The sequence below is a fragment of the Diabrotica undecimpunctata genome, chromosome 9 (assembly GCF_040954645.1).
Source record: "Diabrotica undecimpunctata isolate CICGRU chromosome 9, icDiaUnde3, whole genome shotgun sequence".
In the NCBI taxonomy this organism is placed as follows: Eukaryota; Metazoa; Arthropoda; class Insecta; order Coleoptera; family Chrysomelidae; genus Diabrotica; species Diabrotica undecimpunctata.
The window spans coordinates 30,555,134-30,572,961 of NC_092811.1; the positions used below are offsets into that span (position 1 = coordinate 30,555,134).

Here is a 17,828-nt window from a genome sequence, read left to right on the forward strand (position 1 = left end):
GCCGTATTACGGTTTATAGACCACCTTGAAATAGGTTTAACAAAAACTATATTTCGTCAAGTGATAAGTCCGGACGGTTTTCTATAAATGTTTGGGCTTGGATGTAAAGAGTAAGTTTAGGAACGTATTGGAGAATTAAAGGACGATTCAATACTGGAAGCTATTTACATATTTTAATTTTAAATAATGTGATGTTGCTATTGGTTATTTCCCCAACAATAATTTTATTTTTCAGCATGACAACTGTTCAATCCACACAGCTCACCGTGTACGGGATTACCTTAGAGAAAATAACATTGAAGCTCTTCTATGGCTCTCTAAAAGTCCAGATATTAATCCAATAGAGAACGTTTGGGGATTTATGATCAACAAAATACAAAAATTAAATGTGATTCCCCAAAATAGAGATCATTTACTGACCATCATTGAAGAAACCTGGAAAAGCTTTTCCGAAGATGAAAATTCATCACTAAATTAACTCAGTGCCCAGAACTTTTGCAACTTTCTAAGCAACAAATAAGGATAGGAACGTTTATAAAACGCCATTTTGAAAGTTTTTATATGACTTATAAGTTTCTTCTCTTCTCAAATTTGTTTCACACGCTTTACTTTTTGCTGACAGACGAAAACAGCGAAAATTTACGTTTTTTTTTACCTTAATTTGTTAATAATTAATTAAGTCCAAAAAATCGACTGCAAGAAACATATAGGTTCTTATTCTAGAGGTCCATATTACTCCAAACAACTGTCCTTGCTTATTTCCCTGGGCTAATTACCTAGTCTACTTTCAAGTTCGTAGGGTTACAGGAAGGAGAAACGTATCGATTCATTTACACAACCGTATTTGAAATTAAACAGACAGAATTCATTTTTCTCGAGACATTTATTTTGGTCTAAGCAGAGAAAATATGAAAATGATTTCACTATTTAAATTTTAAATTATATGTTCTACATGTATCACATTTTCGGTTTTCGTAGACCTTAGAAGTTTCTTCTTCTTCATGTGCCTTGTCCGTTCCGAACGTTGGCAATCAACATGGCTATTCTGACTTTGTTTGCGGCAGATCTGAATAGTTCAGCAGATGACAATCCGAACCATTGCCGCAAGTTTTGGAGCCACGAGTGTCTTCTCCTCCCTGGACCCCTTCTGCTGTCTATTTTCCCTTGGACGATCAGTTGTAGTACTCTATATTTATTGTGTCTCATAACGTGACCCAAGTATTCCAACTTTCTTTTCTTTATACTTATTCCTACCTCTCTCTCTTTACCTATCCGGCGTAGTACCTCTTCGTTGGTCACGTGCTCAGTCCAGGATATACGTAATATACGTCGGTAAGCCCACATTTCGAAGGCCTCTACTTTTTTCATCAATGTTGCGGTCATTGTCCACGCCTCCATTCCATATAACAAAACCGGGAATACATAACATTTCAGAAGTCGAATTTTGAGAGGTAGGGTGAGGCTTTTAGAGGTGAAAATTTGCTTCATGCTAGTGAACGATGCTCTTGCCTTTTCTACCCTTATACGTATTTCCTTCGCTTGATTCCAATTTGAGTTAACTGTTGTTCCCAAGTAGATGTACGAATCCACGTGTTCAATTCTTTCATCGTCTAATATCAGTTGCTGTGGTGGTTGTTGGGTTTTGCTTACTAACATCCATTTGGTTTTTGTGATATTTAGTCTGAGTCCGTATTGTACACTTGTTTTTTGTATCTTACTCATTAGGCAACTCAGTTCCTCCATGCTACTTGCTAGAATCACAGTGTCATCAGCATACCTTATGTTATTAATTATTTGTCCGTTTATCTTTATGCCTTCTGTGCTTTCCTCCAGCGCTGTCTTAAATACTTCTTCTGAGTATATATTAAAGAGAATAGAAGACAAGATACAGCCCTGTCGTACCCCTTTCTTGATCTCAATTTTATTGGTAAATGTAGATCCTACTTTCACTTTAGCTGTTTGGCCCCAATAGAGACTCGCTATTGTTCGAATGTCTCTGTAGTCGACTCCGATCTTATGGAGAATTTCAATTATCTTTTCGTGCTTTACGTTATGGAATGCTTTTGCGTAGTCTATAAAGCATATGTACACGTCTTTGTTCATATCTCTGCAGCGCTGGATAAGTACCTGTAGACTAAAAAGTGCTTCTCTTGTCCCAAGAGAATTCCGAAACCCAAACTGCGAGTCTCCAATGTTATCCTCGCATTTTTTGCTTATTCTGTTGTAGATAACCTTGGTGTATGCCTTCGAAATGTGGTTACTTGGACTTATCATCCGATGTTGATCACAAGACTTTGCTTTTGGTTTTTTCGGTATGGCAACAAAAGTTGACTCTAGCCAGTCTTCAGGAAACTCCCCGCTGTTATAAATATTGTTAAAGAGTCTGACGAGTGAGTCTAGAAATTGACTGTTTGTTTCGCACAGCATTTTCAATACTTCCCCGTATACGTTATCGTTGCCTGGTCTTTTGTTATTTTTAAGACCCTTTATAGCATTCTCCACTTCTGATTTTAGAATAGAAGGGCCAGTATCATCATTGCTCAGTGTATACCCACTAGGACGGTCATCATTAAACAGTTGTTCCACATAAGTTTCCCAGATTCTAACTATTTTGTCGGGGTCTAGTTGTAGATTTCCATTATCATCGCATAGCCCTTTCGATAAAATATTGTAGCTTTTCTTTGTTGTGAGTTCCTTTATCTTCTTATGCATATTGTGATAGTCGTATACCTTTTCGCACTGTTCGATTTCTTCGCATCTCTCCGAGAACCATTTCTCTTTAGATTTTCTTATCTCAGCTCTAATTCGTCTATGGGTTTCGCGGTATTTGTTACCTTAGAAGTTAGTTTGACGATATTGATTTGGTTAATGCCACAATTTGTTAAAAATAGGTACTTATTACAAAAATATTCTCTTCTCTAATAAATTTTTACGGTCTGGATTTATGAGAGTTAAAATTCGTACGAGTATATATCATCTATAGGTTATTCCACGAATATACGACTGTTTTGGATTACTTCGACAACGAATATTTTACTGTGCAAGTAGAAGTATGAAGGTAAATTGGTCTAATCATTATTCCAATAAAAAGGATCTACTAGTATGACATCTAAACTAAAATTATTTCAGTTAATAGATGTTCAGATAGACGCAAAATTTATTGTGAAATTTAATCCGAAAATAACAAAAATTTTTACACAAACGCTACTATAAATAAATATAATTACAGACATTTGGGTAAGCTTTCCGTGAAATGTAAACACCAAAGAGGCGTGCCGGGTTTCTTTGATATTATACTATTTTATTACTTCATTAGGTACTACCACTGTAATAAAAAGAAATATACTATTTTTAATATAAATGAAAAGAAATTGGCAGATCGATGGTTCAGAAACCAGAAAAAGAATCTAATATTTCACTTTGTTAGTTTTAAATATTTGTTTGCTTTGAGTGGATGTACTCTTAAAAGTTCCGAAAGTAACGGGTATAACATACCGGCTATTGATAGTTAAAGTAACAAGTCGTTACAGATATTAAAAAGTAACGAAAATTTATATACAGTTTCATATATCGCCGACTAATTATGGCTGTGAATCTGATCGTTGATGATAGTTTTAAGATTAGGAGAATAAGAGAATAAGTAAGTTTTTTTGTTTTTTTTTTAATACTAATTGAATATTCGACAAAATAAATTACACTATTTGATCACTTAAGTATTGTTAAACTTCGTTTAAATAACTTTTAATTCAAAAACCAACTTGTTTACAATACTAAACTCAATGATAGTAATTATATACTTATATATATACAAGGATTTCCACAGTTTTCACTGTATTCCTTCACTCAACCGTTTTCTCCAATTTTTCCTGTTTAGCCAGTCCCCTTCCTGTAGGTTTCTTCTACTCATTGCTTCGTCCACCTCATCTCTGAAAGATCTTCGGGGTCTGCCTCTCTTTCTTCTTCCTATCGGGCTCCACTCTGTTATTCTATTTATCCACCGATTTTGGTCTGCTCTTCTGACATGTCCGTACCATGTTAATCTCTTCTGTTCGATGTAGTCTATTATGTCGGAGTTCATTCCCATTCTCCTCTTAATCTCCATGTTATTTATTCTGTCTCTTCTTGTTACTCTGCAGCTTCTCCTTAGGAATTCCATCTCTGTTGCTCTTATTTTGTTTTTTTTTTTTTTTGTTTTTTGAAATTGATTGAATTATATACTTCAAAATCTGAATTACTGTTCTATAAACTATTAACTCTATATTTATATCATAAATTTAAATCTAAGGTTTATATCTCTGTCATAACAGTATTTTAAAAATAGGGAGAATTTACTATTGTACAATTCAGCACATTGGACCATTTAAATCGATACCTTAAAGCGAATTTAAAACAGTCGTATATTCGTGGAATGGAGATATATTGCTAAATTAAATAAACATACCAATAGGTACTGAGATTTGAAAATTTTCTGTTCTGTAATTTATGCAATCAACTTTTATATTTTTTGGTTTTTATTTTAGACTTTCCACAAGGGAAGGACAGTTTGGAAAGTATGAAAACAATAGAAGTGCATTCATCTAATATAGAACAACATACAAGTCAACATGCAGAAGAAAAAACATTAAAATGTGAAATTTGTGGTAAGCAGTTTGACAGAGAAAAAAAGTTAAATCTACACATGAAAATTCATACTGGGGAAAAACTTCACAAGTGTGACATTTGTTTTAGGCGGTTTAGCGTAGCACAAAATTTGAAACATCATATAAGAACGCTCACTGGAGAAAAACCTTACAAGTGTGAAATTTGTTTTAAGCAATTTATCACAGCACAAAATTTGAGACATCATATAAGAACGCACACCGGAGAAAAGCCTTACAAGTGTGAAATTTGTTTTAAGCAGTTTATTAAAGCACAACATTTGAAACATCATATAAGAACGCACACTGGAGAAAAGCCTTACAGGTGTGAAATTTGTTTTAAGCGGTTTAGTGAAGCACAACATTTGAAATATCATGTAACAACACACACTGGAGAAAAACCTTACAAGTGTGAAATTTGTTTGAAGCAGTTTACTAGGTTAGGGTCTTTGCAACGTCATATTAGATCGCACACTGGAGAAAAGCCTTACAAGTGTGAAATTTGTTTTAAGTGGTTTAGTGAAGCACAACATTTGAAACATCATGTAACAACACACACTGGAGAAAAACCTTACAAGTGTGAAATTTGTTTGAAGCAGTTTACTAGGTTAGGGTCTTTGCAACGTCATATTAGATCGCACACTGGAGAAAAGCCTTACAAGTGTGAAATTTGTTTTAAGCAGTTTAGCAGAGCACAAAATTTGAAACATCATATAAGGACCCACACTGGAGAAAAACCTTACAAGTGTGAAATTTGTTTTAAGCAGTTTAGCGAAGCACAACATTTGAAACATCATATAAGGACCCACACTGGAGAAAAACCTTACAAGTGTGAAATTTGTTTTAAGCAGTTTAGCGAAGCACAACATTTGAAACATCATATAAGAACGCACACTGGAGAAAAACCTTACAAGTGTAAAATTTGTTTTAAGCAGTTTAGTGAAGCAGGTAGTTTGAAAAAACATTTAAGAATGCACACTGGAGAAAAGCCTTACAAGTGTGAAATTTGTTTTAAGCAGTTTAGCTCAGCACAAAATTTGAAACATCATATAAGGACCCACACTGGAGAAAAACCTTACAAGTGTGAAATTTGTTTTAAGCAGTTTAGTGAAGCACAACATTTGAAACATCATATAAGAACGCACACTGGAGAAAAACCTTACAAGTGTAAAATTTGTTTTAAGCAGTTTAGTGAAGCAGGTAGTTTGAAAAAACATTTAAGAATGCACACTGGAGAAAAGCCTTAAAAGTGTGAAATTTGTTTTAAAAAATTTAGTCTAAAGACAAGTTTGAAAATGCATTTGAGAATACACAGTAGAAAATCTGTAAAAGTGTGAAATTTATTTTAAGCAGCTTATTTCTGCAGATATTGCACACTGGAGAAAAATCTGTATGAGGATTATTTTATTATCGTTTTTCCCACAATAATTTGAAAAAATATTTGATGCAGCATAGAAATATTATTCAGAGAATTGAGGAAAATCAACGATCCAAGATGTTTCTCATGTCTTTCATCAGAAATGTCCAACGGATATTTTTCATCGTATAAAACGATAACCATTTATAGATCATTTAACATTTAGTCCGGATTTTTAAATTGCTAAGTGAAAAAGTGTTTTGAAAAGTATTTCATACTCATCCAAATTTGTATTATATAAACAATAAATACATTTTATCAAAAAACTTAGTTTATTAGATACCTCAAAACTTTACCAAAACCTATTGTAACGGCATACTGTAACGGGATCACCACTTAATAGTTGTTCCTGATCGGGATAAAATAGGAAAAGGAAATAAATAGAAATAACATAAATAAACCAATTCAATATCTTTTATTATCAAAAGAAATAATATGAAGATTTATCAAATAAATTCCATGGGCTTAACTGTACTACATAAAATAATTTTAATTTACCAAATATTTATCGGTTTGTTTTTTTATAACATTAATAAAACAACATAAACAAGAAATTTGGATATTCGTAAAATAATTACACTTCCTATGAAAATTTTGAAATATTGGAATCTTTGTTCATATGTTTTTGTACTCAAAAAAAAAAAATATAAAATTCTGAATATTTTAAAAAGAAACATTTTAAATTTATTAAGCAATATTAATAATTATCCTTAGACGTAAAAAAAACTTTTATAAAATTTATGGTATTTTAAAATAGTGATAATTTTTGATCTTCTGATGGTATAGTCTTTTATTTGAAACATACGAAAAAATTCTGTCACAAAAATTATTGACTGACCTTTTAATTCACACACGACGATGTCTCCTTTCGACCAAAACAGCTCCCTCTTGTTGATTATGTTAGGCTACCAACCAAAGCCTTCTCCGTTCTAAGTATCAAACTATCAGCATATCAGGCCTAAGAAATTGATGTCTAATAAAACCAATTTTGTAAGCACATACCCTCAAGAATTTATTTTGAACTCTCTCGATACTATAGATGTCACTGTTATATGAAGGAGACCAAATAAGAGAACCATACCCCAAAACTGATCGAACTAAACTACAGTATAACATTTTTAAAGTTTGTACTGAAAACTGATTACAGTTTCTAAGAATAAATCCCAACATTTTTAAAGCTTTAGCTGAAGTTTCGTTAATGTGATATTTAAAAGTTAGTTTAGAATCAAAATTTATACCTAAATCTTTAATATTATGACGTGCCTCTAAAGGTACATTATTATACAATAATCATAATTTACCAACTCTCTTGTTCTTCCAAAAGTAATTTTAAAACATTTTTGTATATTTAAGTATAGCATGTTTACCTCACACCAACTAGCTAAGCTTTTAATGTCATTCTGTAACAAGGAGGCATCAACTAGGTCATTAACTATTCGAAATATTTTAAGGTCATCAGCAAATATTAGAAATTTACTATTTTTAATCACTGAGGATATATCATTAACAAATATATTAAATAAGAGAGGTCCAATATGAGACCCCTGAGGAACTCCTGAGGTTACAGATACTCGTTGAGATAAACAATTTCCATATTTAACATACTGACATCTACCAGATATATAACTACCTATCCACTCAATTATTTTACCTCCAAATCCATAGCCATTTAATTTAGCAATAAGCAGATCATGGTTAACTCTATCGAAGGCTTTTGAGAAGTCTGTGTAGATAGCGTCAACCTGACCCTTCTGTTCCATTGAATTAGCTATAAAATCCGTATACAATATTAAGTTCGTACATGTAAACTTACCTTTAGAAAAGCCATGCTGTCCAACATCAATTAAATCTTTACAATTCCATGTCAAAAAGTTATTTACAAGACACTCAAAAAGTTTGGGTAATACAGATTGGTTACAAACCCCTTGATAATTTTCAACATCATTTTTATTACCAGATTTGAAAATTGGTGTTAAATAACTAGTCTTCCAAAGATCAGGAAAGATGCCGGTATTCAATGAGGAATTAAATAAGTAGCAGATAGGTTTTACAAGAGTAAAAATGCAATGCTTGAGAACATAAGCTGGCAAACAATCTGGTCCAAGCGATAATTTCCAAGGCATCTTTAAAACACTATCAATTATGTCAGAGACCTCAATACTACAATTATTCACATTTACACTCTGCTGATAATTAAAAATTGGGGTCTGATTAATTTTAGAATTAGAATATGTAGTTGAGAAAAACTTACCAAATAGATTAACTACGTCTTGAGCATTATCACTTGTACTATCACCGTAGAACATATTAGATGGCAGATTATAACTTTTACGTTTATTATTGATATATTTCCAAAAATGTCGAGGATTAGATAGAATCCCATCCTCAATATTATTCAAATAGTTACTATAACATTGAGAGGAGACTTGTTTACATTCATTTCTTAACTGAGAAAATCTTAAATAATCATCCCTTCTACCAAATAATTTATACTGCTTATGTATTTTCTTTTTTAAATATATCAACTTCCTTAATTTACCATTAAACCAAATCGGAAACGAACTTGTTTTAAATTTTTTGATCGGAACAAAGAAGTCAAAACCTATAAACATAAAATCATAAAATACTGCTAAGCTGTAATTCACATCATCTGATAAAAGTAAGTCCCAATTTAAATTTGCAAAGTAATCATTTAGTCCAATGTAATTTGCATTTTTAAAATCATAATACAATTCCTCGTAGTTCAGTTGATCATGCTTTTCAAAACCAGTTAATTCTACAATTATAGGTGAATGGTGGATACTATTATCAGTGCAACATGTATACATTTAAGTCGGATGCAGGAGGGATATAAACTCCACCCAAAACTATGCACTTATTATTAACTTTCAGTGATACAGAAATTTGTTCTACTTCACAATCGGGGATTATCACTTTCTGCGCACTTATGTCATTTTTAACAGCAATCAGCACACCTCCACCCCTAGTTTTTCCTGTATAAGCAGGATTACGATCATTTCTAAACACGTTATAACCAATAAGTCCTAATTCTGCATCGCCATATTCACAAGTTAACCAAGTTTCTACCAAAATGATTATATGATAATTACATTGAGCTATGGCAATTTCCAGAGACTTTAGTTTTGTTCTTAATCCACCAACATTTTGATAATAAATTGATAACGGAGGTGCGCTTATATGTTTCGTTGTGTCTAGTTTTTTTTGTGTGGAATTATCATTTTTGCAAATTTCAGGTATACCTTTAATATATCGTATAAATACATCTTTCTCGTATGTGTCACAGTGTCCGAGTATCCACAGTATAGGCATTCATCTGTATCAGCCTTTCCGATCCTATAGAGGTAGGCCCTAAAACACCCGTGTCCTGTGAGCACCTGCGTTCAGGAAATAATCCAGTCGCCTGTGGCCACAGTCCACCCAATCTCTTATGTTCGGGATCAGCATTTTCGTCCACTATGCCACATCTTCCGTGTTGTTCCATTCTTCTTGCCATCTTTCAACTGACCTTTCCCTTTCCTGTCTTTTCTCGGCCACAGTAAGGTTTGGACCTCTTCTCTCATAAAGCTCTTTTCTTTCCACCGCCAAAACATGCAACGGAACACATCCAGTGATGGTCCATAAGGCTGCCGCAGACACAGTCCTGTAAGCGCATGCCACTCGCAACAGACTTGTTCTGTCTACTCGTGTCATGAGACTCCTATAGGCAGTTATCTCTACCGCCTCGCTCCAGACTGGTGCCGCGTAGAGGACGATCGACTGTACAACACCGTATAAGACCCTCCTCCTTTCGGATCTGGGTCCTCCAATGTTCGGCATCACCCTCCCCAACGCAGCCGTACTATTCGCAGCCTTCCGGACCACCTCCCGCACGTGCTCTCCCCATTTTCCATTCTGGTGCAATGTCACTCCTAGATACTTTTCTTGTTTCTTAGGTGTTAGACATGCTCCCGCACATTTTAATTCAATATTTTGCCTGTTCCTTGTCCCCTTCAGAATGATGGCTTCGGTTTTCTCTGTCGCAAGTTTCAGTCCGTGCTGCGTCATCCATTTCTTTACGACGCCGCCTGCGTTTCGAACCCGGTATTTGAGATCTGGCTCATCCCGGGCCACTACCAGTACAGCGAGGTCATCCGCGAATGCGAAGGGGGCTGTACCCTCTCCGTATTCACAGTGCATAAACCCGTCATATGCCAGATTCCATAGCGTCGGGCCCAAGACAGATCCCTGGGGTACCCCGGCCGTCACATCCACGATCGTGCCCTTTTCCACCATAATCCTTCTCTCGGACAGATACTCCGCCACCACATTCATCAGGTAACCAGGACATTCTCTCTCCTCCATTGCCTTCATTTCCTCGTTCCACTGCAACGTACTGAATGCATTCTTAACATCAAACAACAGCAGAGCCGCCCAGCGATGTTCATCCCCTCTGTTGCGCAATGCTTCGAGTACACTCATGATTGCATCAATCGTGCTTTTACCTTTACAAAAACCAAATTGCCTCCTTGATAAATCACCTGACCTCTCAATCATGTCGTCTATGCGTATTCGCAGCATCCTTTCATACAGCTTACTGATGCATGGAAGCAGACAGATGGGGCGATACTTTTCCCTAGCTTTGGGAAGCAGTATTAACGTCCATGTCCTCCAAGGCTCAGGAAATGCACTGCTTCCAGCAGTGCATTCATGTGTTCCAGAAGCCACGCAGGTTCCACCCGTCCTAGACCCTTCACCGCCTCAGGTGGTATCTGATCTAGTCCTGGGGACCTACGAGTCTTCAGTGAACCCAATGCCTCGATAAGTTCATCCATGGTAAAGGGTACAGCTCGCTCAGCTCCTTCATCCCTCCATACACCATGACATCTGCCGTCCGGAAAGAGCTCTCTTGTTACCTCAAGCTTCTTATCCATAGGCATTTCGTAAGGAGAATACGCATGGAACTTCTTCATGACGATCTTGTATCTTGTTGTAACTTTATTGGAACCTAGTTCATTCGATTACATAAACTAAACTTTAACTTAAGAATACCCGTCAGGAAAATCATAGCATGTGATTTTTTTTAAAAGACAGCCACATGCAATGATGACAGTAACATTCTCCTATTAGTGATGTCATAATAAATCATATTACAGTGACATATGTTTCTCTAATCTGTCAGTTCTCTTTAATTTAAGAACACTAAAGTACCAAATACACCTATTACATCAAACTCGAGAGTTACGCATAATAAAAGTCGTACTTCAGGTAGGTTCCTAACAAGTCTTTAAAACCATCGTTTAATACGGGCTACTCACACGCCTGCCGCAGGAGTAATCTAGGGCGCACGGCTGATGGGGCAATCTAGGAAGCTTACTTCACACGTCCTTGGATTTTTTGAAGTTATACTTCTATACGCTCGCTCCACGTTGGAAATTTGTATGGGAGTGAATCTGTGAAATCATTACATATGTAAGATAATGAGTAAGAGAGAGACAGTAGATATATTTTCTCTCTCTTCCTCTCGAATATAAAAATGTTCCTTTTGTATATATATAAAATATTATATATATTATATATATTATATATACACATATACATATATATATATATATATATATATATATATATATATATATATATATATATATACAATATATACATATAATAAAATCTTATATACTAAAAGGCTAAGCCCTTTTCTTGTGCGCAATACTCCTCCTAAACAGTGATAGATAGAAGAATAATTTTTTCGAATAATTAAACAGATTGTTGAGTAGATTCCCCTTAAGGTTTCAAATTTAAAAAATCCGAACCGGTTTAAAAATGGCGGATATAAAATGAATTTTTCCTATAGTAAAGTATAGGAATTTTACAGGTTCCATTCTTCAAAATTTAAAGTCCTAATTTTCAATGTATTTTTAAAATATGCCCGCGTCTACTTTTTTCCTATACTTATGTTATGTATGTAAAAAGTTACTTCCGTTTTTATTTAAGAGGGGCGGAGTCTAATAATCATATTGTTTCCGTTTCCTAATGTAAATCTTCCTGAAAATCCTAAAAAACTACTGTATCGATTTTCAATTTAAAAAAATTGGCGTCGATACAGTTTATTTTTAGGATTTTTGGAACATTTACACCAGGCGATGGAAACGATGGATCGTTAGACTCCGCCCCTCTTAAATATCAGCAAAACTTACATCAAAACTCGATGTCGAGTTGGTCCGCTAGTATTTATTAATATTATTATTTATGTGATATGTTTTGTATTATTTATTAAATGTTCATAATTATATTAGTTTTTTGTATTTCAAAATAATAATCTCAATAAATCACTGTATGACCCAGAACTGTCAATTTTGAAATACGTTTGTGTCATGTCCTCGGTAGTATAGTAGTCAGTATCCCCGCCTGTCACGCGAGAGACCGGGGTTCGATTCCCAGTCGGGGAGGACTTTTTTATTAATTTACATGGTAAATTAAACATATGCGTAAATAGAAAACGAATGGACACAGATTCCTTTGAAGAGCTTCTTGATATCTTCTTCTTCAAGTGCCATCTCCGCGGCGGAGGTCGGCAATCATCATAGCTATTCGAACTTTTGAGACGGCTGCTCTGAAAAGTTCATTTGATGTACATCCGTACCACTCTCTCAGGTTGCGCAGCCATGACATTCTACGCCTCCCTATGCTTCTCTTTCCTTGGATCTTTCCCTGCATGATCAGTTGGAGCAAGGTGTATTTCTCTCCACGTGTAATATGTCCGAGATATTCCAATTTTTTTGTTTTTTTTTTTGTTCTTGATATGGTGATACCAATAATAAAAAACAAGATTCATTGATGCGGAAGACCATAACTGCTCGATAACGACTAACTGCTACTATGATCTTTAATTAGCGGACAAAGCTATGAAGATTTAAAATTTAGTACTATAATATCACCTCAATTAATGTCAACAATGACTCCTGAGACATGTCGGGCTATCTACAAATCTCTTAAACACTACATAAAGGGACACTTGTATCATTTATGAAAAGTTTTATTTCTGTCTAATTACAAAGAATTTCGTAATAATATTCGATATTTTCGTATTAAGATATATTCGTATTAACTGTTGTTTTTGTCTGGCGTTATTTTTTAGCTTCATTAAATAGTAGGAGCTCTGTTATATCGGAATTTTTATTTTATCGTTATGTGGTGATTTCGTGTGAAGGTGTCTGAATAGAAATAGGAGTTGGCATAGGGGGTTGGGCTTGATACTGAGGAGATTGTAGGGGCATAGATAGGGCTTGATATTGAAGAGATTGTAGAGGCACAGATGACTAAGCTTGATATTGAGGGGAAGGCATGGGAGACTGGATTTGATATTGAGGGGATGGTGTATGAATAGGTGTAATTGAGGAGTAATCTGAGGTAAACTGATATGGATTATGTTGAAAATTATTTGACAAGGTAGATTGAATGTATCTTGTCCGTGTTTGAGCCTGAGCGGATAGTTTACTTAAAGTAATTGATAATTGTTCTGTTACTTTTTCAAGTTTACCATAGTAAATAGCATCTGATGTGAGTTTTTGAGCAAAAGTTTGCTGATATTTGCTCAAATCCTTTAATTGAAGGCTAATACTTTGTCCTATTATGTGCCAATCGTTTGAAGAAGTAAGAAGTTGTTGGGCACTATCAATAAGTTTTCCTTGCTTATGCTGTATACTCGTTTGCCTTCTCCTTGGGGTACTTGCTTACTCCAAACTCTGAGTACTATTTGCATGGTCATCGATTGATCGACTAGCAGATGATTCATTTGAGTCCGAATTTTGTAAAATCTGAAATAAAAAAATTACATTTGGTACTTTCTGCTTCAGAGGAGTTCAACGGAAGCCGAATAGAAAAATACAGCAAAAATGTTTGAAGACAAATAACCACTGCGTTGGGGCAATGGATGGAAAACACGTGGCTATAAAAAAGCCGCCTGGTAGTGGGTCGTGTTTTTATAATTATAAAGATTTTTTCAGTGTAGTACTTTTTGCAATTGTGAATGCAAATTATGAGTTTATGTATGTGCACACTGGCACTAACGGAAGCGTGTCTGATGGTGGTGTAATACAACATACACAATTTTATGAAAAACTAATGACAGATCAGTTAATCTACCCCCGGCGTCGACATTACCACATACAAATAGCCATACACATTCGTAGGTGACAACGCTTTCGCTCTTAACAGATATGTTATGAAGCCCTACTCATTCAAGAATATAAACCACCCCAAAGGAATATTTAACTATAGGCTATATAGAGCAAGAAGGGTAAGAATGAAAAACAACGGAACGATGAAGGCAACGAAGTTCGAATTTATGGCATATTTCAACGGAAAAGGTAGTGTCTCTTTCCAAGAAGACATGTAATAAATTATATTATAATTACTCAATATATCAAATAATACATATGAGGGGTATAGTTTCAAAGTGTACAATCTCCATGTTTCCTAAATTTTCAGTAATCGAAAAAAAAACGGATAACCTATTTCATATGAACAATTAAACTAATTTTTCTTTTCCATTACATTTATATGACAACTACGAGTTAATATACAAATTTTTTCTTTAAACTATTCAAAAATAACTAAGTAATTCTAGAAAAATATTTGGACATTGTACATTATGAAAAGAACTAATGGAGTTTGTCCACATTGAAAATATCTTACGAACATCATTTATTAAACTTATTTATTTTATTGAGATAATACACATTTAATTATTCAAAAATAGTTAATTAAATGGAAAATCCATCATCTTCTTCGACGTTCTCATACAACGTTTCATCGTCGACAGTTCCATTTTCTGGTGCTGCATTGTCTTCTCGATTGCCTTAGATGATGATGAATTTGTAAAAACTTAAACGGGAATCACTTTTCCAGTCCTCTCCAAAATGACAACATAATAAATTATTAACATCAACCTTTTTGTTGTTATTGACCACGACATTATGTTTCGAAATTTTATCAGGTTTCATTCTTTCAATCTTCTTAGTTTTTTTTGTTATTGATTTTCCCACACCAACATCCGTCTTATAAGCTAACTCACCGCTGACTAACAAGGCGCTTTTAGTTAAAATAATCCTCTTCATTTTTGAGAAAGCAAAATGCCATTGTCCTGGAGCCTTAATGTGCTTGCTTGTTTCATTTTTCCACTCATATATTTCGACTAATTCTCCAACCCAATGAACAGTACTATGCTTTGAAAACATCTCCAGATATTCATGTGGTTTTAAAATTATTTCCTTTTTTTTTAATATCCTTTTCAATATTCCCAAAAACCCGGTCTGGAGGCATGAAAGAATGTCCTCTCACTGGGAATATTACTTCAATTTTTCTAATTTTATCTTGTCTAGAAAACCAATAGCAACACATAGATATGAGTGTCGTGATTTTGTTTTGGCCTCCGCATCCATCACACATGAGCCTGATAGTATGAGTATCGTCTCCAAAATTAGCCGATTCAAGAATGTACTCGTAATAAATGCAGAAGGCAACTTCGTTCGAACCCTTCTTGTAATCGTTTTCGGTCCAACAGAAAGAAGTGACATTAGATGGATTTAAATTACTTTTGGAAGTTCCTCTGAAAACGGTAAAATTGTACATATAAAATTGACGTAAATAATACGCCTGTTGATCCGGAATCTTAGGCAAAACTTGATTTTTCTGACAGTCAAAAGAAAACGTTTCTACACCTTTCTCCCGTTCTTTTAAAAGGGTATAAAATGCTTTGGACCTCAACGTATGTAACCTTTTTTGGATGATTAAGTTGGCTTTCATGTCGTTATTATGGCACGCTTTTATTTTCTCAGTCAATTGTAAGCATGTCGAACATGCATCGGTTCTAGGAGAACCAAAACCAAGGTTATATTGTGTATTAAAAATATTACTGGAAGGTTTTCATTTTCTTAGTACATTTTCCACATCGACTTTATATTCAAAGAAGAATCCAGATATAACCGTTGGCTTTGTCCCCGGCAATAATGAGATTCAATTACGCGGAATTTGTTAATAAAATCCATAACAGCACTTTTTTTCAACATGTACTTTTCCAGCTTTCTATCGCCACCTCGATTTTCCATTGCAGGAAGGGAAGTTCTATAGAAATTTTTTGTAACTGTATCAATTCGTCTCCTTGTTATACCCAAAACTTCCATGAAAGCTTTCTTACACACAGCCAACATTCTGTTTTCGTTAGTCAGAATATAAAACCGTGTTTGAAATGTTTTTGCAACATGTTGCGAATTTTTTGGGCGTTTACGCTGTATTGGAACTGTTTTGCAATATTTCAACAGAAAATTATCTTGAAATGTTTTCTCCTTCGTCCCATAAAATTTAGAGTGGAAACGTATTATTTTATTCATTTGTAGTAACGTACATTGAAAAGCACCACTTTTGTGTCCACATTTCGGATAAATTGGGAGCGAATGTGGACTATACCTAAAATAAAATCCATGTTTATACAAAGATATACAAAATCCTTTGATGCAACTTACCTCAATTTTTTTTGCTGAATTCTTTTCCATGATGTGGTAATACGTTTTTTTTTTTCGTGCTTTATTACTAGCTACAGGAGTAACATTTACCTCCATTACACGATTTATTATTTTAAGAATTCGAAAAAATATGATACTACTTTAATAAACAAACTGTGCTGCTTCACAAATCACATGCAACTAACACTAACATATATAATGTAAAAACACAACGTTTTTAGCGCGAGAGTTGTTGATAAGTCCGAACAGGATATTGCACGCCTTGAAATATTCGCCACTATAAACAAGAAAAACCCATTGGAGATTGTACTCTTTGATTTTAAATATTGTATAGGAGATTGTACGGTTTGAAAATTAAATGTCATTGGAGATTGTACGTTTTGAATTAAAGTCTAATTTTCTGCCCTCAAAATTTATTGGAGAATGACTATTTTGAAAAGAGTTTTTTTTATTGTTTCGATTCAGGACTAGAAACTCAACCTAATGCGACATCTAACTCATTTTTTCTGAAATATGGAGATTGTACACTTTGAAACTATACCCCTCATATAATCTAATAAATTAAAATAAAATTATTACATTAAATGTTTTACTAACCTCTTCATCATGATCCAAGGTGTCTATACCTCTGCGAGATGGTTCACTGGTCTCTTCAAAAAAATCAGACAGTTTATAGTACCAAAGTAACGGCTTGTACACATCGTCGTTGCCTGTTCCCGTATGTTTGGAAGCATTTTAGTGTCCAAGCCTCTACTCCATACAACAGGGTAGAAAAGACATAACACCGCAGCATTCGTAACTTTATATTGATATCACGATTGCAAAAGAGTTTGCGCATTCTATTAAAGACTGATCTAGCGATTTCTATTCTACATCTAATCTCTTTTGTTTGATCAGTATCGTCTGTGATCCAAGCACCTAGATATTTATAACAGGACACACGCTCAATCGTTGTATTGTCTATTACAAGATTAGCTCTGATGTTCTTTGATTTCGTGATTACCATAAATTTAGTTTTTTTCAAATTAATTTTCAAGCCGTAACTGTTACAGTATATATTGAGACTTTGAACGAGATGTTGTAGTTCTACTAGCGTTCCCGTTAGGAGAACCGTATCGTCAACGTACCTTATATTGTTGATCGTCTCACCATTTATTATCAGACCAACATCTTCTTCCTCGAGTGCTTGTTCACAAATAGCTTCACTATACAGATTAAATAAAAGTGGCGACAAGATGCATCCCTGCCGGA

The 17,828-nt window shown here is 34.5% G+C and overlaps 1 protein-coding gene across 3 annotated transcripts in view; it reads left to right on the forward strand.

The window, feature by feature from the left end:
• The window catches only part of LOC140449763 (uncharacterized), a 104,507-nt gene that overhangs the window by 8,309 nt on the left and 78,370 nt on the right, over positions 1–17,828 (forward strand). For 2 of the 3 annotated variants that reach the window (XM_072543094.1, XM_072543093.1), the window contains exon 4: positions 4,521–6,307. The exons of the other annotated variant lie outside the window; for it this stretch is intronic. In XM_072543094.1, coding sequence (XP_072399195.1) covers positions 4,521–5,884 — 1,364 coding nt within the window. In that variant the 3' untranslated portion in view covers positions 5,885–6,307. Of the gene's footprint in view, positions 1–4,520; positions 6,308–17,828 lie in introns of those variants that run through there. 3 annotated transcript variants of the gene reach the window in all.